Source organism: Heterocephalus glaber, unplaced genomic scaffold, assembly GCF_053883595.1.
Source record: "Heterocephalus glaber isolate CG9 unplaced genomic scaffold, H.glaber_assembly_v1.0 deba00000901, whole genome shotgun sequence".
NCBI classification, from domain to species: Eukaryota; Metazoa; Chordata; class Mammalia; order Rodentia; family Bathyergidae; genus Heterocephalus; species Heterocephalus glaber.
This window is the reverse complement of record NW_028258171.1, coordinates 7,247,331-7,262,120: the sequence shown is the minus strand read 5'-3', so window position 1 is coordinate 7,262,120 and position 14,790 is coordinate 7,247,331. Positions and strand designations below refer to the sequence as shown.

Sequence of the window (14,790 nt, the reverse complement as noted above, 5' to 3'; positions counted from 1 at the left end):
TTAAGGGGAGAAACTAACTTTCTGGCAGTGCTTCCCTGCTCTCCTTCCTAGCTACTATGGACTAAGCCTCTTTGCTCCACTGCGCCCTTCACTGTGATGTTCCTCCCCTGGAGTCAGCTGACCACGGACTAAATCCGCTGAAACCATGCACTAAATTAAACCTCCCCTCTTTTTAGTTGCAGGTGTTGGGTGTTGTGACCCAGTGACAAGAAAGCTAATACATATGTAGTTGTCAAAATTAATGAAGAAAAGTTTTTATTAATATTTGATAAAATCCCCAAGATATATTAAGTGAAAGACACTAGATGCATTGGACTATGTGCTACTCTTTCTATAAATGGAGGCCGTACATATAAAGTCTGCCCTAAAAATGTAGACACACCTCAGCAGTTTGCTGTATTAATAAATGTCTGGAAGCTAATGCTCACTACCCTGAGCACCTCTTGAATTATAGAGGCCAAAGGTAACTTGTATTAATCTCATGATGTTTCAATAAATTTAGTATTAAAATATTTATACAAGTTTTTCTTTTCCTGATGTATACATTTTTTGGTGGACTCTTTTTAAAAAATAGATATAATATATATGTAGGTGTGTGCTTATATATGTGCATATATACATAATAACTTTTATTAGATTAATTATCTGAAACGATATATACAAAACTAAAATTGATCTTTTAGGAGAGGAACTAAGGTAATGAGGGACAAAGGGAGGCTTAAATTTTGAACCATGTGGACATAAGTTGAAATATGAATAAATTTTAAGAGTAAGAGTAGCCAACATTCAAATATCACAGAAAAGATGGAAAGCATTACAAGGAGGCCTGCAACTGGGCAATTAAAGAGACCAATGCTGATCTTAGAGCAATTTCCATAGTATTGAGAGAAGCCAAATGATGATTGAGAAAACCTAGTCAATACTCTCATAAAGCTTGGTGAAATTTTACTTTGCATTTATTGGAGAAAAAAAAATTTTGCAATCCACAAATTATTTTTTATTTTGTTTTACTATTTAAGGCAGGTGAAGTATACTGATAGTATAACTTTGGATAAGGTTTTGGTAAACACTTTGGCTAAATCAGTAGTAAAAACCTTAAAATATGAATTTTATTAGTCAATTCTAAGGAAATAAGAGATTTAGACAAATATATATATTGGTATAAACAAAGATTCATCAGAATACATAATACTGAAAATCTGAAAATAACCTAAAAGTCTAAAAGAAGGGAATGGTCTTGAAAATCTCCATATACCAAAATAATATATAACATTAAAAATCATGTTTTTGCCGGGCATGGTGGCGCACATCTGTAATTCCAGCACTTAGGAGGCTGAGGCAGGAGGAACGCTGCTAGTTCAAGGACAGCCTGGGCTACATAGTGAGTTCAGGGCCAGCCTGAACTATAAAGGGAGACCCTGCCTCAAAAAACCAAAAAAAAAAATTTTTTTTTAAATCATGTTTTCCAGAATTTTTAATGACATAATGTTCAGTGGAGAGTAATTTTTCACAGTTAAGAAATAAAAGCACATACAGCATGAACCCAATTTTACACAACATGAATTCATTAGAGAAATAAAATTTGGGGGGTTAAAACATCAACAGCCATTATCATCAGGCTACTGAATGACACTGGTGGTGTACGTTTTAGGTTTTTGTTTTCATGGAAAGGCATTTCTCTGTTTTTACTGCTGTTACAATTCAGGAAATGTGCCTGCTTTTTCTTATAGAGAACATGCATCACAGACTTGCTCACATCATGAATCTGTGTTTCTTAAGTTTGTTTTCTCACTTCCTAGGCCTCTTTACTATCTCCTGACTTCACCAGCTCCAGTAGTTGGCTTACATTTTATAACAGTTTTATAACAGCGCTTCAGAAGTGAAAACTTCTCTGCCTCATACAGTAGTTAGGAGGTATTGATCCTACATAGTTGAGCAGGCCTATTCCTTTGTTAAGCAATAGCAACTGCACTTTGCCCTTCCTGCATAGCAGTGCTTGGATTAATATAAATATTGTAATACAGTCACACGTTTACAAATTTCTATTATATCATATACCTTTGAAGATGCTCCTATACAGTCATAATGAAAAGAGAATAATGGCTTATGTGAGATCTTGGGACTGAGAGAGTGAGAATTGTTCACCTCCTTACTGTCATAAGTGAGACTAGGAATTGGAGGGAGGGAAATGGAAAATAACCATTTTGTTTGGCTTCAGTTTTCAGCAGTAAATTATAAGTCAGTGCTTTTTGCTAAGAATGAGCTGGAGATGAAAGAAGGTAAATGTATTAGTCAACTTTCCTGTTGCTGGGACAAAATACCCAACACCCACAGCTTAGAGAAGAGCTTTGCTCGCTTTCAACACATAGTTGGCTCCCTCCAAGGCAGGAACATGCTGGCAGAAGACATGGAAAAGCAAGCTGCTCCCTTTAGGGGGTGGGAAGCCGAGTGCAGGGAGACTGCACAGTGAGATGCGCCCCGTGGGCACAGTGACCACTCCTCTAGCTGGCCCCCTCCTGACCCCAGGCAGCTGTGAACGTGGTGCAGCATCCCTGTGCTCCAGTCACTTCTCCAGGAGACTCTTCATCCGTGCAGACTGATAAATAAGAGTACCTGGCACAGTACAGAAATGGGAAAAATCACTGAAATTTTCATAGCTGATATGGAAAATGCATTTGATTATGTAGAAATAAAAGGCTTGCTAAGCTGGATGAAAACAACACAATCGGAAGGTACAAATTGAGGGTTTTCAGCATCAGGCATATCCTTAAAGTGATCACCTTTGAAATTCAATCTGGATAGTGAAGGAAGTGAACAGAAAAAGGGGGTACACGGCGTAACAAAAGGGTATCCAGCGACAAGAACTCAGGGTTTTGGAGAAGAGAAGCAGCAAGATACACTTGAGGAAGAGTATTGATGGGACAGAAACCAAAGCATAATTTCCTAGAGCAGTCTTAGTCAGTCTTTCCCTTACAGTGTTTGGTGAAAGCTGGGTGCGGGGCACACATCTGTAACCACACCCTTCAGGGAAGCTGAGGTGGTTCATGCCCAGCCGAGCAATTCATCACCTAGAGAACCTTGTCTCAAAATGAATTTTAAAAGGGGGTGGGGAAATAGCTCAGTGCAGAGGCTTTGTTTCAGTTCCTAGGATTGAAGGAAAAAAAAAAGTTTGAAGGATTTTGTTATTTCCATAGGTGCACCATTGCCATCTTTAAAACAAAGTCTACTTTTTGAATATTAAAATAGATTTTATCAATTGCTGTTCAACTTGTAGGCAAAAGTATGATGATTAATGTTGACTTGAAATTATGTTATATCCAAACAGGAATGATTGTGATAAATATGTTTCTCGTATACAAAAAAATCATAGGAGTAATGGTGGCATTGCCTGGGGCAACATTAAGAAAAAAAAAGTAAGTGTTTTTATTTTTACCCATCCAATACTTATCTGTAGAACAATATATTCTGTGATAAATTGTGGTAGATACAACTTATGCCCTCCAGGGACTTAGACTTAAGTAAATTCTAATTTTCTGGTATGAATGAAATACATATAAAAATGCTTGTAGGGCTATAGACAGCAGCTCATAGACCGAACAAAGCATTGAGGCCAGGTGAGAATAGCTAAAAAATTTCCATTTGAAAAGTGAGGTTAGGTGAAAAATACAGGTCAGGGAAGGGAATTTCAAGCAGTTCAGTAACTGGGTAATGGTCCATCCCCATTAAGGGAGTCATGAATTTTCATAGAATAAGAAATTTTCATCAAATCCCTTGCATGTTTAAAATAATTTCAAGTGTGTTTGTTTTGAGAAAAACGTCTCTGTAGTTCAGGCTGGACTTAAATTCATAGTGATTCTCCTGCCTCAGCCTCCTGGGTACTAGGATTAGAGGCATGCACCACCATACCCAGCTTCAAATGTTTTTTTTAGATTCAGCTACTTAATTTTTTTAACATTATTTAAAATACAATCACAAAAATGTTAATTCAAGGTTGCCATAAGAATGATCTGTATCTTCTTAAGAAAAAATAATAATAAAGTCCTTTATCCCCTTGCATTTCTTTCTTTTTGCAGTAAACAGGGATCGAATACAGGACCTTGCGCTTCCCAGGCAGATGTGGCACCACTGAGCTACATCCCCTGCATTTCTTTTTAAAAATTAACTTACTGATTTTATTTTGAACAGCTGATAGCCAGAAATAATTAGTAAGTTTCTAGGAAAGGTGATTCACCTCAAATTTCCACAGAGTAAATAGCTAACATTGAAGTATGATAGCTCCTTTGTCCCGTGAAAGTATCCTTCAGACTAGCTTATGGGCAACCTTCCCTATCATATGCACTTTAAAATATTCACACTGCAGGCTGACTAAAGCATAATTCCTCTCAAGAGTCTATAAATCCTGAGATTACATAATCACATCCATCCTTTTTTTGGTACTGGGGATCAAACTCAGGACCTTGCGCTTGTGAGGCAGGCGGTGGAATCACTGAGCTAAATCCAGGCCCATAATCACATCCATCTTTGTAGACTTCATTTGTACATGGGAAATAGTGGGGACTTTGATTTAAAATTAGTCTGGGGACTCAGTTCTTCCAAAGAACTCTGTGCTCCCTAATGAAATAAGACAGACTCCTCACTGGTCTCTAAGATCCCTTTATCCAATCCCAAAGTCCTTAATGAGAATGAAATTTGTTATTTTGCAAAGAACCTAGAATTAACAAAGTAATGGGAGTCTAAAGATTTGGCTTCTATAGTTCATTTTGCCAGTAAACTGGGTTGCTTTGGTAAGTGCCCTCCTCCAGTGTTTCTCAAACACAAATGTGCATAGAATTCACCTGGGGATCTTGTTAAATCCCAGATTCTGAAGTAGTTTGAGTTCTGCATTTCTGTTGAGCTCCAGTCGATCCTCAGACCATATTGAGTGGCAAGGCTGTAATACATTTAGTCTGTTCTCTGCAAAATGAGAAGAGGTTGATAGGGATGTATCTATAAATCCCTTTCTAGCCAGGCTTGGTGGTGCACTCCTGTGATTCTAGCACTTGGGCGTCTGAGGCAGAGGAGGATCACTGAGTTCAAGGCCAGCCTGAACTACGTAGCAAGACCCTGTCTCAAAAAACTGAAAAAGAAAAAAGAAAAACAGGTCCTTCCTAGCCAGACATGGTAGCCCATTCCTATAATCTTAGCACTCTGGGAGGCTGAGGCAGGAGGATCACCAGCCTGAGCAACTTAGTCTTTGTGTCAAAATAAAAATTTTTAAGACTGGGAATAGCTCAGTGTGAAAGTCTTGGTTCAATCCTCAGTACAAGAATCAAAATGAAAAGGTCCTTGCTTTTAAGAACTGTAATTTCTGTTTCTGGAATCATCTTGGTGTTTTTTAAATTTTTATTGGTACATGTTTACAGTACACAACGATTACATTCATTGTGGGGAGTTGATACATGTACATAACACATCTTAATTCTTTTTATGTCCCTTTTCTTTTCCTTAGGCTATAATTTGAGTGATCCACCAAACTATAATACCATTATAATTTAGTCACATTTTTTCATAGCTTAATATTTTGCAGCCAATATTTAGGAGAGAGAGCCATGGATTGTTAAAAGTACTCACCTCAGTGTTTGAAACCCATGCTTGCTTACACCGAGGAAGCTACTTGTGCTTTCTAATCTATTTTCTTCATGTTGTTTGACAGGGATCGTGATATTAGTTTACATTACTGAATTATTTTAATGTTTTGCCTCTTCTCACAGTGAAAAAATACATTTATATTACTGAGCATGAATTTTTATCTCCAAAGTTAGTTTCTCACAAACAATACTTACTTTGTCGTACTTTGTCATATTTGTATACTATGTCATATTTTCTATTGCATTACTTGGTGTGTGTGTGTGGTACTGGGGATCAAACTCAGGTCCTTGCACTTGCGAGGCTGCTGGTGGAACCACTGAGCTAAATCCCCAGCCCATTACTTCATTTTTTAGGGAAAAAAATATGGCCAATGCTTTGACATAATGTATATGAGAATGCACTTAAAACTTGCCATGTTATTACCATTTTAGCCAAGAATGTGAAGTACAGGGAGTTTTTCTCATACTGTATGTTTTCTAAATTTAGTGTTCTTGTTTCTACCTATAGCCAGTTATTTTAATTATGCTAAAAAGTGTGTGTGTGATTTAAGTTTACTAGCCCAGTAATTATTCAAATAAGTACTTAGTACAGTTTGGCAACTTTTCAAGGCCATAGACTATCCTTCAGTCACTGTAGCATCCATTCATAAATATTTTCTTATAGTGATGTTTGCTGACAGTGAGAAACAACATTTACAAAGTCATGGTTTTTTACCTGGATAAACTCAACTTAAAATTGGTTTTGATAGATAACAATAGTGAGTAGTGTTGCAGAGCATCTGCAGAGAAAGCGTACTTCACACGTCTGACACGTTATCACTGGAGATACTATTTACTCTTAGCATTAATATGAACTCTTTTGTAGGTTGAAACTGTTTCCTCAAGCCCAACAAGAAAAACGCTGTTTAACAGAGGTAATTTCTTTTGCATTATGGTTTTATTATCAGGTAATCTCTTTACATAGATGGTCCTAAAATTAGTTGATTGTGTTCAACAGACCTGCCATTTAGCTCCTTACAGTTGTTTTCAGTTTTGTTGAAATTACGTGGAAATTTACTAATCCTTTTATTAAACTCCTTTTTACAGATTTAGGAGAAAACTCTGGTATTGGAAAACTTTTCACTAATGCTATGGAATCTTTAGATGAAGAAGAGAAAGATTATTATTTTTCAAACTCTGATTCTGTGTAGAAAAATGTGATTTCCAGGACTTACGAAAAAGCAGATGGTGTATTTTTATCTACATTTAGAGAGTATTTATGTATTTTCTTTATGATGTAGGTTCATATGAAAATGTGGATTCTTTTTTCAAAGGTTTCATGTTTGCAATGCAAAGTAAAATATCCCAAAATATTCCCCATTGTTGCATCTTACCAAAAATGTAAGGAAAATTGTTTCGTGCAGACATTTGTAAATATGGTTTGTAATATTAAAATATATAGTTAACTCTTACAAGTATCCAAATCTGTTTGCTTTAATAAAACATGTCCCAAATATATATTTTTAAAGTTTTCCCAAAAAATGTTGCTTCCCAAAGTGAGGAGCACAAGGGAGATGGAAGAGTGGTGGCTACTAAATTCATGGAAATGTTTAGCTTTGTCACCACCATGTATTAAAGCCATAGTTGATCTGATGTTTATTTAAATCATATATTGTTGAAACTATGTGACATGCTTCTCTCCTGATTGTTTTTCTTGAAACTTGTGATTGGCCTATCAAAACTATAAATTTAATTTGTTGCTTCAGTATTTTATTAGATAGAACTAGAGATCAGATTTCTGTTGCATTCTGCAGCCTTTTACATATACAAATAAAGTTTAAATTTGGTCTCAATATTAAAATGACTAGGCTGGGCATGGTGACACATATCTGTAATCACAAGTTTGAGCCCAGCCTGAGCTATATAGTGAGTTCAAGGCCAATCTGAGCTACCAGAGCGAGACCCTGTCTTGAAACACTAAAAAAATAAAAATATTAGACATTCAGTTAATCGATCCACTATTATAAGGAAACAAGTTAATGTTATAGTAAATACCCTGTCTTTCACTAACAGCTCCTTTAGAAATAAACTTTTAACTGATTTTACCAATTGTTTTTAAAATTTGACATAAAATATTTTCCCCCTGGTCATAGTACATATTCATCTATCCTTTCTAGGTAGATTGTTCAAATAAAGTTAGTTTGATTTTATAGGATTTGTTTCTGGTTGTTCTTTTTGTTGTTGTTGTTTTTTGTTTTGTTTTGTTCTGTTCTTGGTACCAGGGATCAAACTCGGGACCTTGCACTTGTGAGGCAGGCGGTGGAACCACTGAGCTAAATCCCGGCCCCTTGTTTTTTTAACTATTCAGAGAAAGAAAACCTGTGTCCACTCTGTTAATGCTTCTAAATTTACTCAAAAAATACCTGAACTTTCAGTAGAAAATAAATTTGTTTTTTCAGAATTTTAGTCAGTAACAGCAGTTGTATAACCATAGGTTCCATCTATAAAACACTATGATAATTACTGTCCCAAAGACCTTGCTAGATGCAGGGTGGAAAGAATTTTTTTTAGAGGATCTTAAAAAGTACTGTTGTGGAACTGGAGTTGCTAATATAATGCTGTGCTATTTGAGGTTAATGGGCTGTGCTGTTTGAGATTGTATAAATTAAGGTTATGGAACCCCACCACAGAAAAAAGGGTCATTCTGACATGGCACACACTTGATGCCAACCAGTAAGTCTGGCTCACTGGGAGTTCCTTCAGTGTCCTTCCTATACTAGTCTGCCCCACCTGCAAGGTTCTATTAGGTCATAAAATAAGCTAATAACCGGGCATGGTGGTGCAGGCCTATAATCCCAGTACTCAGGAGGCTGAGGCAGGAGGATCACTTCGAGTTCAAGGCCAGCCTGGGTTACATAGTGAGATCTTGTCTCAAAAAAAAAAAGCCAATAATAATGCCTAAGGTAAGTAACCAAAGACTTAAATGGAGAAAAAAGACTAAGGGCTCAAGGACTGAAATACAGTGGACCCTTGACTTACAATTTTTTCCCAAGGGCTGGTGGTAACTCAAGTTGTCAATTGCAGGCTCAGGCTCCTCTACATGGCCTTCAAAGTCTCTCCTGTGCATAGGCGGATCTCAGTGTCCTTAGAGAGACACTGGCCCAGGATCTCTCAGTTAACCCCACACAGGAAAGGATGTTGTAATGTTCCTTCCAGAACTCTGTAAGGGTAAAATCTATCTGAGGCCATCTGGAAGCACAAGTAGCCAGCATTTGGTTGGTAACTGAAGACTTCGGTCATAAGTTAAAACTGAAACTCCGGTCATAATCCAAGGTGTTGGTATGTCAAGGTGGTTGTAACTTGAGGGTCCACTGAAGATGGACTGGTAATCAGTAGGGTGCTAATGAGAACACAGGAGGCAACTACAAGCTGGGATAAAAAGAGCTCTTTATAATTTACAAATAAATGAAGTCCTCTGTTACTTCTCTCCCATCATGTTAATGTTTGCATTTTTTTTTTTGTCTGCTGAGAAGACATGCAGAGAGGGTCTGAGCATGGGCCATCCATCCAGGTCAAGGTGCAGTTGTGCAGGGACTGGACTGCATGCTCCTGAGGAGAGCACTGTCCACGCGTCCCCACCAACAGACCATGCGCAGGAACACAAGAGAGGCAGCACAATGGAACCAGTGAGAACAGCCTCTTCTGCTCCTGACAAAGCTTAGCATCTGTTCAATGTAAAGGAGAAAATCCAGTCTTCAGAAAAGTAGTAAAATTTTTAACTACAAAACAGCCATAGTATATACACGATATTTCTTTTTTCTCTGGCTTTACAGTTTTGGACAGTAGATAAGAAGTCAGCTGTTGTAGATAAGAAGTCAGCTGTTGTCACAAGAATTCAATTTATAGTATCTCCGAGGAGCAAAGTTCAGCATTAAAATAACCTCCCCTCCCTGCTCCTACCAGTATACAGCAGAGTGAAACAACAGTATCTAGATCCCAGATTCAAGTTTTAGATTTGCTGGGCTAAATCTGAGTAAGTCACTTGTTTCTGTGCCTCATTATTATTATATAATAAGGAAGGAAAAATGCAATTTGAAGTAGGTGAGATCTGCTTGCCTTGAAAGTGCTGCACTGTGACTGGTTCAACTACCCAAGTGTTAACAGGAAACAAAAATAAGGAAAGGACTCTAGATGGAGGGAAAACAGCCCCTAATTAAAGGCTACTTTCTGCACACAGTCTGTCAATAGTTCATGTGGTGGGGTGTGGAGAGGAGCTATGCCCCAGAAGCATGTGGTCCCTCCACAACTTCACACTGACCTGGTGGCTGACCATGCAGATGACCACATGCTCAGATTCCCCGTGTCCTCTCACCAAACAAGGAGTAGAAGAAACGGCCTTGGCCTTGTTCACATTGCAGATATAAACATGGAGTCATTTTAAAACATACAACACCATCACAAATAACACAATGCATCAAACTGAAAGTCCAGGGCCAGGGATTTACCTCAGTGGTTCCGCTGCCTGTCTCACAAGCGCAAGGTCCTGAGTTCGATCCCAGGTACAAAAAAAAAAAGTCCACATTCAATAACATACAAAAAAGAAACTTTCCAAGTCTAAGCCAATGTACCACTTCACTGACTATATGTCAACAACAAAAAGAATGCACCTTGGGCTGGGGATTTAGCTCAGTGGTTCTGTGGCACCTGCCTCGCAAGCACAAGTTCCCGAGTTCGATCCCCAGTACCAAAAAATAAATAAATAAATAAAAAGAATGTAGCTTGGAGTTCATGTTAGTAGGGTTTGATTGTGTTTGACCTGGTTACCTTTGATGGGGATGACAGTTAAGTTTTTTTCCTTGTTACTGGGTCATTTATCTAACAACACACCTTCCATCCACACCCCTAGTGTTTTAGTTTTTTCTCTTTGTTGAGACAAAACAGCCCACACCCAAAGTTAAAGGATAAAAGGTTTATTTGGCTCACAGCTTTTAGAGGTTTCAGTTCACAGTTGGCTGGCTCTAAGGCAGGGCAGCATGGCAGAGGGACACTGAAGAGGAGCAACAGTTTATGCCGGGCAGAAGGCAGCAAAGCAGTGAAGTAGCAAAGAAGCAGCAAGCAAGGAGTAACCGACAAACGACTACAGCAGCCCTCTTTCTGTCCCTTATATTCTATCCAGGCTACACACCCTCAGGTCAGGTAGCACTCACACCCTTGGTGGGCCTTCCCATTGTCCATACCCAGAACTAGGCCAAACCAATCAGAGGACTAATTCAGTAATCACACACCCTTGATCCCAGCATCACATACTCTAGATCCAGCCACCTCTGAAAAGCTCCACCTATGACTGAAGTTTTGGGGAGACATCTAACTACCCTTAATAGCACTTTTAACAAATGTTATTTAATTTCAAAAGTTAGTTTCATACTCCAGTTAGTCAAAATGATTATTGCACAACAAAGATATCCTTTTTTAATAATTTATATATTCCATATAAATAAAAATATATATATATCTAAATGATAAATATTTACGTATTTTAAACTGATAATCACAAACCACAATTATTGAAGTGCATTTAGTATTGTGAGAGTTCTTTAATAACAGCATCTTGAGTAGTCTGATCATGTATCAGATTTCAATCTATCTTGGTTAAGATCATTTGGTAACATCTGCATGTCAAATACATAGTGAATGTATCTATAGATTTCCTCGGCTTTTCGATGAGTTACTTGTGCATACATGGAGATTTCTTCAGGTGAGCTGGAAAATAAATGACAGAGAAAAACATTATACTCAAAACTTTGGCCTTTATAAAATTTAATATTCTTAACTCACCCAAAGAACACCAACCTGCAAAAATATTGATTTCAACATTTGCAATGGACTAAATATTTGTGTCCCCCTAAAATCAGATGTTGGAACCCTAGTCTCACTGTGTTGGTGCTATGGATTGGATATGGTTTGTGTCCCCTCAAAAGGCTCATGTGTAGGGAACCTGGACCCCAAGGCGGCAGTATTAGAAGATGGGTGGACCTTTAAGAGGTGGGAGCCTGGTCCTCTGGTTATCAGAGGTAGCGCTGTCCCTGTGAGGGATATGGAACCCCAGTTTCTCTCTCTGGGCCTGGCTTTAGATGTGCTAACTTGCCCCTGCATGTGCTCCCACCATTGCTATCCACTCCAGGACGTTATATAGGCAAGGGATAGACCTGGGTTTGATCCCCAGCACCACAAGGAAAAAAAAAAACTAGTAGAATTCTCACCTTGAATATTTTTCTAGTTAGAGAACTGAATGGCCCAGAAATGTTAAGAGTACAAGGTCAAATGCAGGTGTTGTTTATTGTCTGCCTCCCCATATAGCTCTAAGTTCCCTAATGGCAATGACTATACTATTTTTCAGATTTTCCCAGTATTCAGCTTCGTGCAGTAATGTTAGCAGTCAAAAGAAACTTCATAGAATAAAATATAGCTGTCACCATGCCTCTTTTTGAAAATATTCAAATTCTACAAAATGCTAAGAATCACTGAAAAGCAATCATTTTAAAATATTACTAAAATAGGCTGGGGATTTAGCTCAGTGGTTTTGCCGCCTGCTGCGCAAGCACAACGACCTGAGTTCGATCCCCGGTACCAAAAAAAAATAAAAAATTACTAAAATAGACATACCTGTTAGCCATCTTTTTCACAGATGAAAACTGATGGCACATATTTAATGCAGCTATGTAACTTATATTGGGAATACTTAAATAAAACTGAAGTGCCTCACATTTACCACTATTCACCACCGTTGGAACATGAATACCAACATTCTTTCTCTGTTCCACTAAAGATAATTCCTTTAACAAATCTGCAGTTTCTTCTTGGCAGGAACTAAAAAGAATTCGGATTCCAGCGCCAATTAAGGTGGTCAGCAGACTGTCATAGCTTTTTGTTCTCCTAAACATTCTTGATGTGTCTCCTAAATATTTCATATTTAAGAAAATGCAAATTTTAGTAAGTAATATAAAATAGGTTCATTAATATATATTATTAAAAGTCTAAAATCTATACCACTGAACAAACTATTGCCACATACTATAATGAGAAACCTCACAGGTAAGTTTTAAAGTGATTCTCAGATATCTGAGAGATAAAATAAGGAGACTGGGGGCTGGGGATTTAGCTCAGTGATTTTGCCGCCTGCTGTGCAAGCGCAAGGACCTGAGTTCAATCTCCGGTACCAAAAAAAAAAAAATAAGGAGAATGGTCTTTATAAGTATCTTAACCTGAAGGCAACATAGGAAGGTGAATGGTAAGGGAGAGTTTATATGCCTGCAGAGCAAGACTATATTACACCTCTATGATTTTTCATGCTAGCACTGATAAAGGGGAAAAAAACTGCAACACTGAAAAAGTAACTTATTCAAGGTTGCATGGTTTACCCATGACAGTATGGGGGGTATAAAAAGTTGCCTAATCCCAAACCAATGTTTTACATAAACTACAGTATTTCCTTTTATGTATAATTCTTCAATTTTTGCACAGTGACTTTCATCTATATGACTTCACTTAACTCTCGTGATACCATGAGAAATGTAGGACACATATTATCAATATTTAGTATACTTGTTACACAGAGGGAATGATTTGTCAATACAACAGCACTTAGCTATAGAGAAACCAGAGATCCATACATATTCTGATTCCATATGCCATGACCTTTTCACTAGTCTCTGGGATTCCCCCATACAATTAAATAATTACTATTCAAATTCCTAACTGTATTACTAGTCCTGCATTTACAAATGCATCCTACTCATTTCAAACTTAAGCATCTTAACATTTAAAATTGACCTTACCTTGCCCTTCAAATTTGCTGTTTCTTTTATACTTATAATTGTAGTAAAAGCACCATTACCTAACCTCCCCATCACCAACAAGCTGGTCAGCTAGGAGTAATTCTCAACTCCCACCAACTCCTGCAAATTCTGATTCCTAAACACCTCCCAAATCCTCCACTTCCCCACTGCTGTCTTCCTGAAGGCCCTCATCCTTCCTGGGGTTCCTGAAAATGTCTTCTGATTGATTCACTAGCCTATTTGCCACCCTTCAATTCTCATTAGATTCATTTAAATACAATGACTGATGAAAAACATAATGGCATTAAAATGTAAAAGTACGTATTTATATTTCAGGTTTTCCATCTGACAGTTAAAGAATGAAGTAATAATAATCACGTTTCTTCACCATCTTATAAACAGACATTTTAAAATACAAACCTGTTTTTTCTCTGTCTTTTTCCACAATCACACATATTCTTTCAAACATGCTCTGCAGGTGCTGGATTTGCTCAATGAGCTTGTTCTTATTGACAGCACTTAACATCTCAGATTGACACCTCCTCTCCACCACCATGCGGTTACTCACAATGTAGTCACAGCCGTTAAGAGGACAGACTTCTACATGGAAGCCATGAACTGCTCTTAGGGAAGAAATTACTTGGAAACCAGAAGTTATTTCTCGACTAGCTACAAGAACACAGGTTCTTTTTTCTTCTGGTGCAAATCTAAGAGAAGTATGGGGCTCCGCCACATGGGATCCTGAATTGGAACAGTGTGCCCCTGGAGTGCTAGGATCCTCCAGAGCATGACCCACCTGAAAGAGCAGAAAACAAGTGATCACCACCTGGTCAAATATATATCAGTACCAGAAACTTCTTACCCATCACGCTGATTCTCCTTGTGATATTTACTTTTTTTTCCTTCAGCACAACCAATGTGACTAAATAAAGGAACAAGCCACCATTCTTACAATTCAAAATATATTACAAAGCTACAAGTAAACAAAAGCTAAGAGTGGAAGATGTGAAATAGGAGAAAATCTAAAAATGAACAGGGAAGCAAATCAGTTTTCAAAAGGTAGACAAATGAAAGAATGGTTAAATAATACCCTTAAAGTGTATGTGAGGAGTTCATCTCAGAAAATAAGGAAACTAGCACAAGATATTACTGAAAAACTGGGAGATTAGATAACCAGAAAGTATCTTAAACTGAAAAGAACTGAACCTCCTAAATAATGTGGGTTTTTTTGCAGTGCAGGGTATCAAACCCAGAGCTCTACCACTCCACCACTGAACAATACTCCCCAGCCCCTAAATAATGTCTTAAGAAATATTTTGAGCTGAGCACGGAAGCCTACATCTATAATC

The 14,790-nt window shown here is 37.8% G+C and overlaps 2 protein-coding genes across 3 annotated transcripts in view; one reads left to right on the top strand and one right to left on the bottom strand.

Moving 5' to 3' along the window:
- Mis18bp1 (MIS18 binding protein 1) overlaps positions 1 to 10,390 on the top strand; it is a 54,249-nt gene extending 43,859 nt beyond the window's left edge. For both annotated transcript variants that reach the window (XM_087208047.1, XM_087208046.1), the window contains exons 15-17: positions 3,326 to 3,413; positions 6,493 to 6,541; positions 6,714 to 10,390. In XM_087208047.1, coding sequence (XP_087064173.1) covers positions 3,326 to 3,413; positions 6,493 to 6,541; positions 6,714 to 6,817 — 241 coding nt within the window. In that variant the 3' untranslated portion in view covers positions 6,818 to 10,390. The remainder of the gene's footprint in view (positions 1 to 3,325; positions 3,414 to 6,492; positions 6,542 to 6,713) is intronic.
- A 170-nt stretch (positions 10,391 to 10,560) lies between these two features.
- Fancm (FA complementation group M) overlaps positions 10,561 to 14,790 on the bottom strand; it is a 49,424-nt gene continuing 45,194 nt past the window's right edge. Inside the window, exons 21-23 of the mRNA XM_013075073.2 lie at positions 13,862 to 14,237; positions 12,270 to 12,561; positions 10,561 to 11,366 (exon numbers count right to left, since the gene is read on the bottom strand). Coding sequence (XP_012930527.1) covers positions 11,228 to 11,366; positions 12,270 to 12,561; positions 13,862 to 14,237 — 807 coding nt within the window. The 3' untranslated portion in view covers positions 10,561 to 11,227. The remainder of the gene's footprint in view (positions 11,367 to 12,269; positions 12,562 to 13,861; positions 14,238 to 14,790) is intronic.